Source organism: Oreochromis niloticus, linkage group LG16 (genome assembly GCF_001858045.2).
Source record: "Oreochromis niloticus isolate F11D_XX linkage group LG16, O_niloticus_UMD_NMBU, whole genome shotgun sequence".
Taxonomy (NCBI): Eukaryota; Metazoa; Chordata; class Actinopteri; order Cichliformes; family Cichlidae; genus Oreochromis; species Oreochromis niloticus.
The window spans coordinates 181893-201721 of NC_031987.2; the positions used below are offsets into that span (position 1 = coordinate 181893).

The following is a 19829-nucleotide window of genomic DNA, read 5'->3' on the forward strand; positions in this document are numbered from 1 at the left end:
TAATGTGTGAGGCAGCAGAAACAAGTGAGAAGGACCTGCAGAGGAAAAGTCTGAAGTCTTCAGTGTTTTCACAGCTGCACCAAGGAAACACTTGCACAATCTCACACAACCTTTAGCTGAGCCAGAGGTGTTTCCTATTTCTGACAGCAGTCTGTGACCTTTGACGTCTGAGCTCTCTGCTTCAGTTAACAAAGGGAAACGATTTAGAGTCATTGCGTTAGCATTCAGGCAACCTGCAGCTGAGACCATTAACCATTAAGAACAACTGTGGAGCAGAGCTGCGCCCCCGACAGGCTGCACCAGGAACAAAAAAGACTGAACGGACGAAACACAGTGTCCCAAAGAGACCATCACAGCAAAGAGACCATATGACAAAAGAGACCAAAGCTTTTTCTGAGGATTCTCAGAAAGTGGAGACGCTGTTGGGCCTTCTACCAGCTCTGTTGTCTTGGTGGTTTTGAGGTCAGGTTGTTGTCAGCACACCAGTCTGACAGCCTCTGAACTTCAGCTCTGTACGCCGTCTCATCTCCCCAGAGATGAGCCCCACCACAGTGGTATCATCTGCAAACTTAATGACTGCGTTGTCTGGGTGGGAACTAACACAGTCATGTGTGTAGAGAGTGTACAGTAGGGACTCAGTACCAGAGGCAGTAACGCGTACTTGTATCCGATTACTTTTTCAAGTAACGAGTAAAGTAAGGGATTATTACCGCAAAATTGTAATTAGATTACTGTTACTTTCCCGTAAGCACGCTGCGTTACTGCGTTACTAAAATCATGATTTTTTTGCGAGAGTGTCCATGACAATGACGTAGCGAGTGCGACGTTCGTGGCAGCAGCTGTGTGCAGATCACATGGATCATATATGAGTGCGGGAGAGAGTATAACCATGCAGCTTAAACTTGGAAGTACTCACATTACTTGAGTTTGATTCCGTAAAAGTGACAAAAACATTAGCGTCCGCTGTTCACTGTGTGGGAAGAAATTTCTTTTTACAGTGAAAACCCCCCTAAACTTCCAAGCAAGCACCGAGTGCGCTGCCATGGAATGTGAAACTCCCAGATTCTTCCACTGACCGCTGCGGCACACCTGCACCAGGGTAACCTCCGCCTACCCCACTCCTGCTACACAGGTGAAAATAGAGCAACAGGACCGCTAGTCTTGATTTATTTATTTTCTGCTGTGTTTTACTTGCATCTATTTGAAAGAGTGAGTGTAACACAAAAACATATTTATTTTATGTGCTGAATGTGCAGAAAATAGGTTTAAATGTTAAACAATTCTTCCAGTCAGAGAATGTTGCATATAATTAGATTTTGCTTGATGCATAAAGTTAAAGATTAAAACTAATAAAACAAGTTTAAAAAGAGACGTTTCTATTTGATTACATTGTATGATGGATTATGCAGAAAAAGTAGAATTGGGCTGAAAGGTCTGTCGCTTATTACCTATTCAGGTTTTAAATCATGTTTTAAAAGTAACTAAGTAACTAATTACCTTTGAAAATAAGTAATCAGTAAAGTAATGGGATTACTTTGGGGGACGTAATCAGCTGATTACTTTTTCAAGTAACTGACCAACACTGCTCAGTTCACAGCCTTGTGGAGAGCCGGTGTTAAGGCTGAGGGCTGAGGGAAGATGAGGCCCCACTCCAACTCTCTGTACACGGTCTGACAGGAAGTCTCTGATCCAGCAGCAGGTGGCAGGAGGAAGTCCGATATCCAGCAGTTTACTGTAGTTTCGCCGGGAGTATGGTATTAAACCAGAGCCAAAGTCACAAAGAGCAGCCTGGTGTAACACCGCTGTTGTTCCAGGTGAGAGATGGTGGTGTGGAGCATTGTAGCAATGGCATCTTCAGTAGATCTGTTAGCTCTGTGTGCAAACTGGAGCGGGCGAGTGTGGGTGGCAGCAGGACATGATGTGATGTCGGACCAGTTTCTCGAAGCACTTCATTATGACAGGCGTTAGAGCAACTGGTCGGTAGTCGCTGAGGCTGCTAATGTTGGTCTGCTTGGCAGTGAGACAGCTGTGGCTCTCAAACTGCAAGTAAGCCTGCAGTGTGAGAGCGAAGTGCCGACTTTAGGCACGGCGGGATGAAGGACTGGGACAGTGAAGTGTTGAAGATCTTAGTGAAGACCCCAGCCAGCTGGTCTGCACACTCTTTTAGGCCCTCCTGGTTAACCCATCTGGACTAGCTGCCTTGTGGTACCCACAGATGTTAGTGCCTGTCAATTTGTCTTGTAGGTCATGTGACCTGGCAGAAAGTGGACTACCATCTCAGTGTGTGTGTGTGTGTGTGTGTGTGTGTGTGTGTGGTGTGTGTGTGTGTGATGTGTGTGTGTGGGGTCTCCTCGCTGTGTCGTCACCCTGGATTACACCCTGATTACACATTGGCTGAATGGGAAATTATGTGGTTCTTTGTGCTACTGCTACTGTTTGTGTTGTTGTTGTTGGTCTCATCCTCCTTTTGTTGCCGTTACCTCCTGCTTCCTCCTCCTCCTCTGATCCTTCATCGGTCCTGGATCTCCACCTGAGGCATAAACACGCTGGAACAAAGAGCTGTGCTGGTTTTATTGTGGGTTCAGGCAGATTGAAGGTTTATCCAGCAGAGATAATGTGAATGCATTTTACACAGTAGAGTCCGGCTCGTGTTCAACACCACCCACACTGAAGCTAGAACACATCTATCAGCCACAACATTAAAACCTCAGCTCTAACCGGGATGCTGGCAGCAGATCCTCCTGTCCTGTTTGGGGGCGGGGCCTACAGGTGTTATTATCAAAGCAGAGATGTTCTCCTGTTATTCATTTCCATTCAAGTATGATTTTAATGAAACTTCTCCTCTTCCTCATCTTGCTTTTCTCGTTCTAAATTATTGAGAAGTTTTACTTCCTGCATCTGTTTTTCTGTCTCTGTTTTCTGTTATTCAGCAGCAGCTTCGGTCTGATCTCAGATCAGCGTCGTCTTCAGTTCTGTTGATGTTCTTTACGTCTGATTTCAGTAAATGAAGAACTCAGCTGTCTGCACTCCGAAGTCATTTAAACAAGTTTGGTCAGAACACACATGAACAGACCCACAGGGGATTATTTTTCACCAGACTCAGTGAGGTCAAAGGTCAGGTTAACAGAACTCATTAGTGTTGATGTTGACTCTGGTTTGAGTCCCAGTCGCTATGAGATGGAACCAGTGTTAACTGTGTGAGGTCCAAACTGCATTCAGAGGTGAGACAGCAGACACTATCCTCTCACCCTCCATTCTGAGAGGGGAGGGGGCAGAGGGGAGCAGGTGTTCATGAAGTGCAGTAAAAAACTGAAACAGATGCAATGCGCTCACTGCAGTCACGACATTATCAGAGTCTAAATCGTGCAGGTTTGTGGTCTGAGTGGCCTGCACACCTGAAACAACACCAACCCTTTGACTATGGTCCAGTGACTCAAGAACATTTATGAAGAACATCTGTGAGGTTAATGGATCTCTGCACAATTCATCTCCCCATTTTAAAGGCAGCTTGCAGATCCTCTGAGGACCTGAAGCAGCTGTGCAGAGAGTGAAGTACACACTCCAACATCATGCTCCTGCTGAGGTCGACTATCACCTAAAGGTCAGCTCGAGCCAAAAAGTGTTCTAATAAAGTTTATACAAATAAAAGACACGGCAGTAGTCGAGAGCTGCAGAAGGCTGTGGTACTTCTTACATATACAGCACCAAATTACAACAACAGTTGCCTTATGGTACTTTGAATTGGAAAGACCCTGCAGTAATACACAGAAAACAGAGAAGAACCCAACAATCATATGACCCCCTATGAGCAAGCACTGTGGCGACAGTGGGAAAGAAAACCTCCCTTTTCACAGGAAGAACCAGGCTCAGGGAGGAGTGGGGCCATGTGGGAGATTGGTTTCGGGTGAGTGGACGAAAGCAGGACAAATGTCAGGTATATAAACACCTGAGAAGAAACACCCAGTGTATCATGGGAATCCCCCGGCAGCTTACACCAATTGCAGCATAACTAAGGGAGGATTCAGGGTCACCTGGTCCAGCCCTAACTATATGCTTTAGCAAAAAGGAAAGTTTGAAGCCTAATCTTGAAAGTAGAGATAGTGTCTGTCTCCCGAATCCAAACTGGAAGCTGGTTCCACAGAAGAGGGGCCTGAAAACTGAAGGCTCTGCCTCCCATTCTACTTTTAAATACTCTAGGAACAACAAGTAAGCCTGCAGTGCGAGAGCGAAGTGCTCTAATAGGGTGATATGGTACTACAAGGTCATTAAGATAAGATGGGGCCTGATTATTTAAGACCTTGTATGTGAGGAGCAGGATTTTGAATTCTGGATTTAACAGGAAGCCAATGAAGGGAAGCCAAAACAGGAGAAATCTGCTCTCTCTTTCTAGTCCCTGTCAGGACTCTTGCTGCAGCATTTTGGATTAACTGAAGGCTTTTCAGGGAGTTTTTAGGACATCCTGATAATAATGAATTACAGTAGTCCAGCCTGGAAGTAATAAATGCATGAACTAGTTTTTCAACGTCACTCTGAGACAGGATATTTCTAATTTTAGAGATGCAGTGGTCTCTCGTTTATCGCGGGAGTTACGTTCTAAAAATAACCCGCAATAGGTGAAATCTGCGAAGTAGGCAGCTTTATTTCTTTACAGTTATCATAGATGTTTTAAGACTGTAAAACCCCTCACTACACACTTTATACACTTTTCTCAGACAGGCATGAACATTTTCACACTTTTCTCTCTTGTTTAAACACTCTCAAAGTTCAAACCTTAATAGAAAAATAAATCCAGTATTATAGAATGAAACCAAAATCACCTGGAGGTGATGATGTTTCGTCGACATTGTTGTGTTTGTTGGGGAGAAAACTCACAAACATGCAGTACAGCACTTCACAGTTACACTGCTAGCGATCCAAGATTTCTGTAAATTTGACAAGCTGAATGCATTCTGTACTGTACAGGAGAAACGGCACGAGATTGACTGACAGTGGTCTACAGCCAATCAGGACGCAGAGCACAATGCTCTGTAAAAAAAAAAAAAAGCAAAAAAAACCCCATGCAAACTTGCACCAAAAAAAATCCGTGAAACACCGAGGCCGCGAAAGGTGAACCGCGTTATAGCGAGGGACAGCTGTATTGCACAAATGGAAGAAAGCAGTCCCAAATATTTGTTTAGTATGTGCATTGAAGGACATGTCCTGGTCAAAAATGACTGCAAGGTTCCTCACAGTGTTAATCAGAATCAGAGTCAGAGACTCTTTATTAATCCCAGAGGGAAACTGAGCTGTCATAGCAGCAAATACAGGGAGTGCAGAATTATTAGGCAAGTTGTATTTTTGAGGAATAATTTATTATTGAACAACAACCATGTTCTCAATGAACCCAAAAACTCATTAATATCAAAGCTGAATGTTTTTGGAAGTAGTTTTTAGTTTGTTTGTAGTTTTAGCTATTTTAGGGGGATATCTGTGTGTGCAGGTGACCATTACTGTGCATAATTATTAGGCAACTTAACAAAAAACAAATATATACCCATTTCAATTATTTATTTTTACCAGTGAAACCAATATAACATCTCCACATTCACAAATATACATTTCTGACATTCAAAAACAAAACAAAAACAAATCAGCGACCAATATAGCCACCTTTCTTTGCAAGGACACTCAAAAGCCTGCCATCCATGGATTCTGTCAGTGTTTTGATCTGTTCACCATCAACATTGCGTGCAGCAGCAACCACAGCCTCCCAGACACTGTTCAGAGAGGTGTACTGTTTTCCCTCCTTGTAAATCTCACATTTGATGATGGACCACAGGTTCTCAATGGGTTCAGATCAGGTGAACAAGGAGGCCATGTCATTAGTTTTTCTTCTTTTATACCCTTTCTTGCCAGCCACGCTGTGGAGTACTTGGACGCGTGTGATGGAGCATTGTCCTGCATGAAAATCATGTTTTTCTTGAAGGATGCAGACTTCTTCCTGTACCACTGCTTGAAGAAGGTGTCTTCCAGAAACTGGCAGTAGGAATGGGAGTTGAGCTTGACTCCATCCTCAACCCGAAAAGGCCCACAAGCTCATCTTTGATGATACCAGCCCAAACCAGTACTCCACCTCCACCTTGCTGGCGTCTGAGTGGGCCTGGAGCTCTCTGCCCTTTACCAATCCAGCCACGGGCCCATCCATCTGGCCCATCAAGACTCACTCTCATTTCATCAGTCCATAAAACCTTAGAAAAATCAGTCTTGAGATATTTCTTGGCCCAGTCTTGACGTTTCAGCTTGTGTGTCTTGTTCAGTGGTGGTCGTCTTTCAGCCTTTCTTACCTTGGCCATGTCTCTGAGTATTGCACACCTTGTGCTTTGGGCACTCCAGTGATGTTGCAGCTCTGAAATATGGCCAAACTGGTGGCAAGTGGCATCTTGGCAGCTGCACGCTTGACTTTTCTCAGTTCATGGGCAGTTATTTTGCGCCTTGGTTTTTCCACACGCTTCTTGCGACCCTGTTGACTATTTTGAATGAAACGCTTGATTGTTCGATGATCACGCTTCAGAAGCTTTGCAATTTTAAGACTGCTGCATCCCTCTGCAAGATATCTCACTATTTTTGACTTTTCTGAGCCTGTCAAGTCCTTCTTTTGACCCATTTTGCCAAAGGAAAGGAAGTTGCCTAATAATTATGCACACCTGATATAGGGTGTTGATGTCATTAGACCACACCCCTTCTCATTACAGAGATGTACATCACCTAATATGCTTAATTGGTAGTAGGCTTTCGAGCCTATACAGCTTGGAGTAAGACAACATGCATGAAGAGGATGATGTGGACAAAATACTCATTTGCCTAATAATTCTGCACTCCCTGTATACAAACAAACATCAAGTACTCATATGAAATGAAGTGTAGAAACAGAGATATTGATAGATAAATATTAAGATAATATAGAGATATAGGTATATATATATATATATATATATATATATATATATATATATATATATACATATATAAATATAAAGGACAAGCATGTGTGCAAATATGTTGTGGTGTACAGAGTGACAGGATGCACTAAGGTGTGATTAATTCTGTTCCACATCTGTGGATCCTATCCACTTGGATGAATTGAAAAGGCTGACAGCAGCAGAAGGAGCGACTTCCTGTAACGTTGCCTCAGACAGCCTTGTTGAAGGAACCTGTTGCTGAAACTGCTCTTCAGATTGTCCCGGGTGTTATGGAGGGGGTGGGAGTCGTTGTCCATGATTGCCAGCAGTCTGTCACTGATGACCTTGTCCAGGGTGGAAAGCTTCATGCCAACAACAGACCTGGCCTTCCTGATGTGTTTATTTAGTCTGTTTGTGTCCTTTGCTCTGATGCCTGCACCCCAGCACACCACAGCAAAGAAGTGGTGCTCACAATAACAGACTGATAAAGCATAGAGAGCAGTCTGCTGCATACATTAAAGGGTCTGAGCCTTTGTAGAAAGTAAAGCCGGCTCAGACCCTTTTTGTTGGCAGACCACTCCAGCTTGTGATCCGGTTGGACTCCCAGATACCTTCCCTCCTGACTCTTGGTGGCGCTGTCACTTGGTGTTCGCTCGCTTTGTGATAGAGTATCACTTCCTGTTCCTGCTCAAACACAGTGGTGTTTCTGAGTAGCTTTTCTGCTTAGCAATTTAATTTAAATCTTTTGATACATCCCTTTTTCATAGTATAATCTTAACGTGCTTCAGCTGAATCACCCTTTCTGTGTACTCACTACCTAATTTATAGCCAAAGTATTCACTCACTGTCTCTTTACTGTTTCGCTAGCTTAGCTTAGCTCGTAGCCGACTCGTTAGCACCATGGCTACTTCACCTGTCCCTCCTGCACTTTCCTGCTCATTGTGTCAGATGTTTAGCTACTCCTCGGCCTCCTTTAGCAGTAATGATACCTGTAACAAATGTAGCATATTTGCAGCTCTGGAGGCCAGGATTACTGAATTGGAGACTCGGCTTCGCACCCTTCATTCACCCGTAGCCAGCCAGGCCCCTGTAGCTGGTGCAGCCGAAGATAGCGTAGGCCCCGCTAGCTGTTCCCCGGCAGACCCCAAGCAGCTGGGGAAAGAGGGCGGCTGGGTGACGGTGAGGAGGAAGCATAGTCTTAAACTGAAGCCCCAGGTACACCACCAACCTGTTCATGTGTCTAACCGTTTTTCCCCACTCGGCGACACACCCGCCGGGGGTCAAACTCTGGTAATTGGTGATTCTGTTCTCAGACATGTGAAGCTAGAGACACCGTCAACCATAGTCAATTGTCTTCCAGGGGCCAGAGCAGGCGACATTGAAGGAAATTTAAAACTGCTGGCTAAGGGTAAACGTAAATACAGTAAGATCATAATTCACGTTGGCAGTAATGACACCCGGTTACGCCAATCGGAGGTCACTAAAATCAATATTGAATCGGTGTGTAACTTTGCCAAAACAATGTCGGACTCTGTAGTTTTCTCTGGTCCCCTCCCCAATCAGACCAGGAGTGACATGTTTAGCCGCATGTTCTCCTTAAATTGCTGGCTGTCTGAGTGGTGTCCCAGAAACGATGTGGGCTTCATAGATAATTGGCAAACCTTCTGGAGGAAACCTGGTCTTGTTAGGAGAGACGGCATCCATCCCACTTTGGATGGAGCAGCTCTCATTTCTAGAAATATGGACAAATTTATTAAACCCCCAAAATATGACTATCCAGAGTTGGGACCAGGAAGCAGAGTTGCAGTCTTACACGCCTCTCTGCAGCTTCTCTCCTCCTGCTACCCCCCAAAAACCCATCTCCATTGAGACTGTGTCAGCTCCCAAAAGACAAAAACAAACCAAAAACCAGCAATAAACAACTTAAACATAAAAAATCACAAAGAAAGAACAATACAGTATCCACATCTGAACCAAAGAGTAAAACAGTGAAATGTGGATTATTAAATATTAGGTCTCTCTCCTCCAAGTCTCTGTTAGTACATGACTTAATAATTGATCAACAAATCGATTTGCTCTGCCTTACAGAAACCTGGTTGCAGCAGGATGATTATGTTAGTTTAAATGAATCAACACCCCCGAGTCATTCTAACTACCAGAAACCTCGAAGCACAGGCCGAGGGGCGGTGTGGCAGCAATTTTTCACACCAGCCTATTAATTAACGAAAGACCAAGACAGACTTTTAATTCATTTGAAAGCCTGATGCTTAGCCTCGTCCACCCCAGCTGTAAAACTCAGAAACCAGTCTTACTTGTTATCATCTATCGTCCACCTGGGCCTTACACAGAGTTTCTCTCTGATTTCTCAGACTTTTTATCTGATTTAGTGCTCAGCTCAGATAAAATAATTATTGTGGGTGATTCCTGCAGTTTAACATCCATGTAGATGCTAAAAATGACAGCCTCAACATCGCATTTAATCTGTTATTAGACTCAATTGGCTTCTCTCAAAATGTAAAAGAACCCACCCACCACTTTAATCACACTCTAGATCTTGTTTTAACATATGGCATAGAAACTGAACATTTAACAGTGTTTCCTGAAAACCCTCTGCTGTCTGATCATTTCCTGATAACATTTACATTTACAATAATTGATTACACAGCAGTGGAGAGTAGGCTTTATCACAGTAGATGTCTTTCTGAAAGTGCTGTAACTAAGTTTAAGAATATAATCCACCCACTGTTATCATCTTCAATGCCCTGTACCAACATAGAGCAGAGCAGCTATCTGAACGCTACTCCAACAGAGGTCGATTATCTTGTTAATAATTTTACCTCCTCACTACGTACGACTCTGGATACTGTAGCTCCTGTGAAAACTAAGGCCTCAAATCCAAAGTCCCTGACTCCGTGGTATAATTCTCAAACACGTAGCCTAAAGCAGATAACTCGTAAGCTGGAGAGGAAATGGCGTGTCACAAATTTAGAGGATCATCATTTAGCCTGGAGAAATAGTTTGCTGCTTTATAAGAAAGCCCTCCGCAAAGCCAGAACATCTTACTATTCGTCACTGATTGAAGAAAATAAGAACAACCCCAGGTTTCTCTTCAGCACTGTAGCCAGGCTGACAAACAGTCAGAGCTCTACTGAGCCAACCATCCCTTTAACGTTAACTAGTAATGACTTCATGAACTTCTTCACAAATAAAATTTTTATCATTAGAGAAAAAATTACCAATAATCATCCCACAGATGTAATATTATCTACAGCTACTCTTAGTACCATCAATGTTAAGTTAGACTCTTTTTCTCCAATTGATCTTTCTGAGTTAACTTCAATAATTAATTCCTCCAAACCATCAACGTGTCTTTTAGACCCCATTCCTACAAAACTGCTCAAAGAAGTCCTGCCATTAATTAATGCTTCAATCTTAAATATGATCAACCTATCTCTAATAATCAGCTATGTACCACAGGCCTTCAAGGTGGCTGTAGTTAAACCTTTACTTAAAAAGCCATCTCTAGACCCAGCTGTCTTAGCTAATTATAGGCCAATCTCCAACCTTCCTTTCATATCAAAAATCCTTGAAAGAGTAGTTGTCAAACAGCTAACTGATCATCTGCAGAGGAATGGCTTATTTGAAGCGTTTCAGTCAGGTTTCAGAGCTCAGCACAGCACAGAAACAGCTTTAGTGAAGGTTACAAATGATCTTCTTATGGCCTCTGACAGTGGACTCATCTCTGTGCTTGTCCTGCTAGACCTCAGTGCTGCATTCGATACTGTTGACCATAATATCCTATTAGAGCGATTAGAACATGCTGTAGGTATTACAGGTACTGCACTGCAGTGGTTTGTATCATATCTATCTAATAGACTCCAATTTGTACATGTAAATGGAGAGTCCTCTTCAGACACTAAGGTCAATTATGGTGTTCCACAGGGTTCAGTGCTAGGACCAATTCTATTTACATTATACATGCTTCCCCTAGGCAACATCATTAGAAGACATAGCATAAATTTTCACTGCTATGCAGATGACACGCAGCTCTATCTATCCATGAAGCCAGGTAACACACACCAATTAGTTAAACTGCAGGAATGTCTTAAAGACATAAAGACCTGGATGGCCGCTAACTTTCTGCTTCTTAATTCAGATCAAACTGAGGTTATTGTACTCGGCCCTGAAAATCTTAGAAATATGGTATCTAAGCAGATTCTTACTCTGGATGGCATTACCTTGGCCTCCAGTAACACTGTGAGAAACCTTGGAGTCATTTTTGACCAGGACATGTCCTTCAACGCACATATTAAACAAATATGTAAGACTGCTTTCTTCCATTTGCGCAACATCTCTAAAATTAGAAATATCCTGTCTCAGAGTGATGCTGAAAAACTAGTTCATGCATTTATTACTTCCAGGCTGGACTACTGTAATTCACTATTATCAGGAAGTCCTAAAAACTCGCTGAAAAGCCTTCAGCTAATCCAAAATGCTGCAGCAAGAGTCCTGACAGGGACTAGAAAGAGAGAGCATATTTCTCCTGTTTTGGCTTCCCTTCATTGGCTTCCTGTTAAATCCAGAATTGAATTCAAAATCCTGCTCCTCACATACAAGGTCTTAAATAATCAGGCCCCATCTTATCTTAATGACCTTGTAGTACCATATCACCCTATTAGAGCACTTCGCTCTTGCACTGCAGGCCTACTTGTTGTTCCTAGAGTATTTAAAAGTAGAATGGGAGGCAGAGCCTTCAGTTTTCAGGCCCCTCTTCTGTGGAACCAGCTTCCAGTTTGGATTCAGGAGACAGACACTATCTCTACTTTCAAGATTAGGCTTCAAACTTTCCTTTTTGCTAAAGCATATAGTTAGGGCTGGACCAGGTGACCCTGAATCCTCCCTTAGTTATGCTGCAATAGACGTAGGCTGCCGGGGATTCCCATGATGCATTGAGTTTTTCCCTTCCAGTCACCTTTCTCACTCACTATGTGTTAATAGACCTCTCTGCATCGAATCATATCTGTTATTAATCTCTGTCTCTCTTCCACAGCATGTCTTTCATCCTGTTTTCCTTCTTTCACCCCAACCGGTCGCAGCAGATGGCCGCCCCTCCCTGAGCCTGGTTCTGCCGGAGGTTTCTTCCTGTTAAAAGGGAGTTTTTCCTTCCCACTGTCGCCAAAGTGCTTGCTCATAGGGGGTCATATGATTGTTGGGTTTTTCTCTGTATTTATTATTGTGCTATCTACTGTACAATATAAAGCGCCTTGAGGCGACTTTTGTTGTGATTTGGCGCTATATAAATAAAATTGAATTGAATTGAATTGAATTATAGGATGTGACTATTTCAACATCAGTCCCACCAATGCAGACAGGGGAGGGTCAGAATATGTTTCTGCCACAGTCCACCACCAGCTCCTTTGTTTTGGCCACATTCAGCTGCAGGTGGTGCTCCTCACACCACCTCACAAACCGACCAATCACTCCTCTTTACTCCTCTTCCTATCCCATCTCCAAAGTATTCTTATTGTTGAGGCCAAGGTAATGCCATCCAGAGTAAGAATCTGCTTAGATACCATATTTCTAAGATTTTCAGGGCCGAGTACAATAACCTCAGTTTTATCTGAATTAAGAAGCAGAAAGTTAGCGGCCATCCAGGTCTTTATGTCTTTAAGACATTCCTGCAGTTTAACTAATTGGTGTGTGTTACCTGGCTTCATGGATAGATAGAGCTGGGTGTCATCAGCATAGCAGTGCAAATATATACTATGCCTTCTGATGATACTGCCTAAGGGATGTCACAGGTCGAACCAGACAACTGGACTGAAATGCAAATCACATACAGAGGCACTGGTGAGCGTGATTTACAGAACCTTATTTACAAGAACAAGACAACAACAAAGGTGACTTGACTGGGAACTATAAAAATACCATGAACTATGAGGAATAACGTGAGAAACAATATTTAAACTCAGGGAGGTTTACTCACCGAACTCATTTCACTGTGACTGAGATTCACATATAAGTGTAACTCCACCAGCTTAAAAACTTCTTAGCAGCACTCATCATGTGGAAGGTCCCGATGATGACATGGTGCCCGACAAGATGGCGCCTGTGATTGGCAATGCCGGTGTCAGGGTCTCTATTCTTGTTGTTCTGTTTTGTGTTGCATTACCTATTCTGCTGCTGTCTGTGGATGAGATTACAGCTACCTATGTTTATGATTGAAACACTTTATTTCGGCTCAAATCAGCAATGGAGTCGATGGATAAATATGGGAAACATTTCCCTCCACTACTTGGGCGATCAGCTGTTGCCCATAACCTCCCATGCTTGCTTGTGTCAGGCAGAAACTGGAGCTGCCGTTCCCCGACAAAATGTCACTGGAGGAAGTGAGGAAGGACAGCGGGCATCCAAGTGAGATTACAGAAATATAGGAATACCGTTGATTTAGCATCCTGCTCGTGACTACCAACATTTGATGCTTTACCTAAAACGGACATCCAGCTGAACGCACGGCTTCTCCACACGAGTTTCATAAGGAAACGTAAGACGGTCACAAGTGACCGTCTTACTGTCTCATGGCTAACGATAAAAGGTAAGAAGTCCCGGGGAGTGTGCAGGGCAAACCTGCGCCAAACCCCTCAGGATCTAACCAGAGACGCTTCAGCCTCGCCGATTAAGATGACCCTATTAAACTGTTGTTCAATCTCAAACAAGGTATTTGTCCTCAATCATCTTTTTATTAAGAATAACCTGGATTTTATGTTCCTAACAGAAACTTGGCAGCGAAATATGGAATTTGCTCATTTTAATGAACCGTGCCCTGCAGATTGTATTTGTCTGACCAAACCACGACTTTCAGGACGTGGAGTTGGGCTGGCTGTTATTGCTAGAAACTCCTTTCTCTGTTATCTGGTGAAGACCCCTTCTTTAACTCTTTTGAGATTCAGATGATGAAGGTAAACAGGAATAATCCCTTCTATGTGATCTTAATCTATAGACCACCGGGACTAGCGAGGAGTTTCTTAGTCGAGTTTGGGGACTTTTTATCCTCCACCATCAAGCTGAATAAACTCCTGCTGGGGGATTTTAATTTCCATGTTGATGACCGTTCATGCCACGCTGCTTCTGAATTTCTCAGTCTTTTAGACTCTCTTAACTTTACCCAACATGTGACTGGGCCAACACACAGCGGTGACCGCACCTTGGATTTGATTCTATCACTGGGTCTGGATATTTGTCCAGTTTGTCGTGAGGACACTTTTATTAAGTGATCATAAATATCTTTTATTTGATCTCTCCTTTATTTGTGACACACTGCCCTCTGTTCATATGAAGCATTCACGATTAATTACTGACTCTGCGGTGTAACAATTTGTGGAATTGTTTGATAATAATTTACCTGAAACCGATGATATAGAACGGCATGTGACCTCCTTTAATTTGCAATGTCAAAAAATTCTAGATAAAGTGACTCCTCTTAAAATCAGGAAAGGCAGCACTACTAAATCCCTGCTGTGGTTCACAGAAGCTATTCGCAGCTTTGGGCAAATTTAATGTAAAACTGAGCGACTGTGGAAAGCCACAAAACTTGAGTTTAATAAGCTCCACTTAAAAGAACAATTATCTACCTTCAACAACATGGTGAAAGATGCGAGAGCCACTTATTTCTCTAAACTACTCGCAGTAGGAAAAAGAAATCCTAAGGTTCTCTTCGACACAGTAAATAACATCGTCTCCCCCCAACTTCGTGTACACCTGTCTTTTCAGATAAGGATTGCAATGACTTTCTAAGATTTTTCCAAGATAAAATCAGTGACCTAAGAAGAAACTTAGCTCCCTCAGATAGTCCCTTCAACCATGATCTTCCACACCCTGTAATTATGGAATCCTTTCACCCAGTTTCTTTAGAAGATCTATCAGAAATAGTCACCCAAATGAAACCCCCAATGAGTCCAGCTGATTCTTACCTACTTCTTTATTTTGCAAAGTTTTTGACACCATTGGGCCCTCTGTGGTCACGCTGATAAACTGTTCCTGCTATCTGGCTCTGTCCCCAGGTGCTTTAAACGGGGTGTTATTCAACCTCTGCTGAAAAAGAAACATAACATTCTTGATAACCTTCAGTCGGGATTTAGAAAGTCACACTCCACAGAAACTGCTTTCCTCAAAGTCCTAAATGACCTTTTGATGGCCGCAGACAGAGGTGATGGTTCAGTACTTGTCCTATTGGACCTTAGCTCGGCCTTCGATACCGTTGATCATCAGATCTTAATCCTCTGCTTAAATCATATGGTGGGGATATCTGGATCTGTTCTGAAATGGCTCACCTCATTTCTGGCAGATAGAACATTCTTAGTTTCGGTGGGAAACTTTCGCTCAGCTGTAGATTGTCATGGGGAGTCCCGCAAGGTTTGGTTCTAAGCCCCCTATTGTTTTCATTATATATCCTTCCTTTAGGCCATATCATTAGCAGCTTCAAAATTATTTCCTACCATCTGTATGCAGATGATATCCAATTATACATCTCCTTTAAACCCTGGGAATTATACAAATTATCCACTCTAATGGATTGTCTTAAAGAGATTAATGGTCGGATGACAAACAATTTCTTGCAGATGAATGCAGACAAGACTGAGTGTTTGATTCTTGCCCCAGAGAGCATCAAGCCAGAAATTAGTCAACGTCTGGGTCCTTTCTCATCCTCAATGAAAGCTACCGCTCGGAATCTTGGGTTAATTTATGATCAATCTCTTTCTTTTGACGCTCATATCTGTCACCCGCTCCTGCTTTTTTCATCCAAGAAACATTGCCAAACTCAGGACTATTGTATCCAAAGGCGAATTGGAGATGCTTGTCCATGCCTTCATCTCCTCTAGTTTAGATTACTGTAACGCACTCTTTTCTTGTCTGTCTAAGGCTTCCCTAAATCGCCTCCAAGTGGTCTAAAATGCCGCAGCAAGGCTTTTATCCCACAGTCATAAATTCTCCCATATTACCCCTGTGTTAAAATCCTTGCACTGGCTTCTGGTTGAGTATAGATATCAGTTTAAAATCCTCACTTTTACATTCATGTCCCTACAAGGTGAGGCCCCAACTTATATCACTGAGCTTCTCCAACCCTACTCTAAGAACCGGATCCTTAGATCCACTGATAGTGGTCTTCTAACCATTCCACGCACCCGTTTGAAAACGAAGGGGGATCGCACTTTTCAAACCTTGGCTCCAATACTGTGGAACAGTTTACCTCCCCCGCTACGCACCATCAACTCTGTAGCTACTTTTAAAAAACAGCTCAAAACACATCTGTTTAGACAGGCATTTAGGTAATATTCATGTGTAGCAAACTGTTTTATTGGATATGCTATTATACCCTCTTTATAGTGTTTTATTGTTTTGATTGATATGCTTTTATTCCTGTGTGAAACACTTTGAAATAACTTCCTGTTTTGAAAAGCGCTATATAAATAAATGCACGGTATTGTGGTCGGGCGCATCTTAGCGAATCCATATATCTCTACCTATCTCGACCCATCTATCTCTACCCCCCTCCCCCGCTCACTGTCACAAGCATGGCATTGTGGGTCAGCAGAGAGGCAACAGTGTTGGTCACAGCTGCATGGACACTGGTGCCGCTGTAGGAGGAGATGCGGTAAATCAGGGAGGAGTTGCCATCACAGGACACAAACATATCAGATGACAAACCAAGACAGACACTGATAAGTTGAGTCACCTTTCACACTTAAGTTCACCTTAAGCACTGCAGTTCAAACGCCACACTGAGCAATATCTGTGTTACACTACAAGCTCCAATTCAGAAACCAGAACCAGAACCAACCACTGACCACTCACTCAGAAAAACGAGCCCTGGGCTGAAACACAACAGCTGCTGTTGCCATGGCGATACATCTCCTCTGAAGACCGTACACTCTGAAACTCGACCGCAACCCAAACCACGAAAAGGGATCAATAAAACTTTACCAAGTCACACACACACACGCACTCACACACACACACATACATCTTCTCATTTTATGCTTCTTTTGTAACATTGTGCGATATCTTCCTGTTTTTACCTCTTTTGGTTGTTGTAAATGTGCCACATAAATACACGTGACTTTCACTTTCTCTCAAACATCTGTCTGTTCATGAAAAGCTGTCTTTACCAGAAATCCTTTCATAGACATCTGAGTGTGCTGGTGAGAAAAATGTCTTCCTGTTTTTATCTATGGCTGATCAATCACAGTGAGTTGTTGATCAGCCTCTGAGTGATTGATTGGTGTGATCACCCCCTCGGTGAGTGATTGATCAGCCTCTGAGTGATTGATCGGTGTGATCAGCCCCTCAGTGAGTGATTGATCAGCCTGTGTGTGATTGATCAGTGTGATCACCCCCTCGATGAGTGATTGATCAGCCTCTGTGTGATTGATCTGTGTGATCAGCCCCTCGGTGAGTGAGTGATCAGCCCCTCGGTGAGTGATTGATCAGCCTCTGAGTGATTGATTGGTGTGATCAGCCCCTCGGTGAGTGATCGGTCAGCCTCTGAGTGATTGATTGGTCTGATCAGCCCCTCGGTGAGTGATTGATCAGCCTATGAGTGATTGATCTGTGTGATCACCCCCTCGGTGAGTGATTGATCAGCCTATAAGTGATTGATCTGTGTGATCAGCCCCTTGGTGAGTGATTGATCAGCCTCTGAGTGATTGATCAGTGTGATCACCCCCTCAGTGAGTGATTGATCAGCCTCTGAGTGATTGATCAGTGTGATCAGCCCCTCGGTGAGTGATTGATCAGCCTCTGAGTGATTGATCGGTGTGATCAGCCCCTCGGTGAGTGATCGATCAGCCTCTGAGTGATTGATCTGTGTGATCAGCCCCTCGGTGAGTGATCGATCAGCCTCTGAGTGATTGATCGGTGTGATCAGCCCCTCGGTGAGTGATCGATCAGCCTCTGAGTGATTGATCTGTGTGATCAGCCCCTCGGTGAATGAGTGATCAGCCCCTCGGTGAGTGATTGATCAGCCCTGGCTGAGCTGCTGCAGGGATGCGGAGGTGCCCAATGAATCCTGCAGTGTTTCAGCTGAGCTTACTCGTGCCGTGAATCCTTCCTCAGTGAACTGTACCGTGCCTGCAGCTCTGCGGCTCACACAGCGTCCTCGTTGTCATCCTCTTGCTGCCCAGGGGTGCACAGACGCATCCAGAGGACAGACAAATGTGTTTTTCAGCAGCAAACAGATAAAGATTTGATCCTCGTGGGAGTGAAAGGAGTGCCGGGTTATGAATGTGCGTTTGATTTCATAAAGCGGCACAGGATCCTGTCACACTGAGCTGCTTGTTGAGGGTCGTCCAGATGTGCTGTCGTTTGGGCTGAGACCATCAATGCCGCCCTGTTCGTCTTGTTCCCGACACACTGAGGGGCCCTCATCCTCACCGCAGCTCCCAAGGGGGGGGCAGCGAGGCCTGCACGACAGCGGCGTGGATAACCCTGCAAAGCCAGACCATCCATCAGGGTCACTGAAGCACACATGAAGCAATAAATGCACACATGTCAGTACAAAATGCAGTACTAGATACTTCAACAGAAAGTATTACACATAAAGCAGCTGTAGGACGAGTTCCTCATTATTCACTCGTTTGAATTTGAATCGTGACCATGGCAGGACGCTGGACGTTTGCTAATGCTGCTCTTCTATGCTAACATGCTAACGCCTGGGTGGATTGTATTTTTGCATAATGACAGTGTTTTGACTCATTTCATTTGATCTTATCTTCTGGTTCGGTTTGTAGTTTGATGCCCACACTCTGGGATATTTGGACTGATACTTAAACATCAGTCTCCAGGTTTAAACAAAGCTTTCCTTACTCTCTGTGACGTTAGCTTTTACTGCAGCTTTCATGTAAGGTTGAATAAATTTGGAGACTAACCTTGTTCCAAATGTTTGACTCCATGTTTATGTTCTGAACATTTTCCTTCAGATCATCTCTGATTTCACAGTTTCACCTGTTTTTGTGTATTTATATTTATCCTGTGGCGATCTGCACACGCATATAAAATGATGCAGGTGTGGTGTGCAGTATTTTTATAGTATTTTTAACTGCTGTATTGATGTATGTGTATTTTTACAGTGACTGAGTGATTTTGTGTGTCAGGATAAATCGGGTGGTTTAAACTAATGTTGAAATTTGCATCTGAATGTTTTTATTTCATATTTTACTGCAAACGTATTCTTAGGTTGTAAAGTGTGTGTGTGTTTGCGGTGTCGTATTGTTTATCATATGTTTGTGGATCTCAGATGTGGATTGAGATCTCAGCTCAGCTCAGCTCAGCTCATGCATCTCTCTGAAGATGAGTGCGGTCTGATAATCTTCATCCTAATGCAGAGACACCTGTCACAGCAGCAGAGTGCATCCCATAATGTCTCTGTAAGCAGATTAGGTCTCTAATGCCAGGTATTTGAGGAATATTCATGCAGCTAAGTGCTTATGTAATGTCTCAGAGCCTCCTGCCTTTTTGTTTTAGTATACCCCTCTTCCTCCTCCTCCTCCTTCTCCTCTGTGTTACTGAGGAGCCCCGAGGCCTCCTCCCCCACATCAAAGCCAGCGAATCAGAGAGGAAGCACACACACATATTTACATGTAGGAATCTGTTCATTAGCACAGGCCTTGGTCTGCTGTTGGTATTTGTCTCTGTCTGCTGGGAGATTATCCACACACACACACATACACACGAGTGTGGTCTATGGTTTCCATCAGATAAAGGCGAGTGTCAGATCTGTTATCCTGCAGCAAAGCTACTTAAAGAAAAGCACACAATGGCTCCTGATGTAAGAAAAGAGGAAGGAGGCAGCGTCGTCTCTGAGCACCTGGATATGTTTTTTATATTAAATCTGCT

At 43.5% G+C, this 19829-nt stretch overlaps 1 protein-coding gene across 1 annotated transcript; it reads left to right on the forward strand.

The window, feature by feature from the left end:
* Positions 1–7838: 7838 nt before the first annotated feature.
* Positions 7839–8693, forward strand: LOC112844147 (uncharacterized; the record flags this gene model as incomplete). Its single annotated transcript, XM_025903882.1, has 1 exon — positions 7839–8693. A coding segment is annotated over exon 1 (855 nt), but the record flags the coding sequence as incomplete, so codon positions are not given.
* Between the last annotated feature and the right edge of the window lie 11136 nt (positions 8694–19829).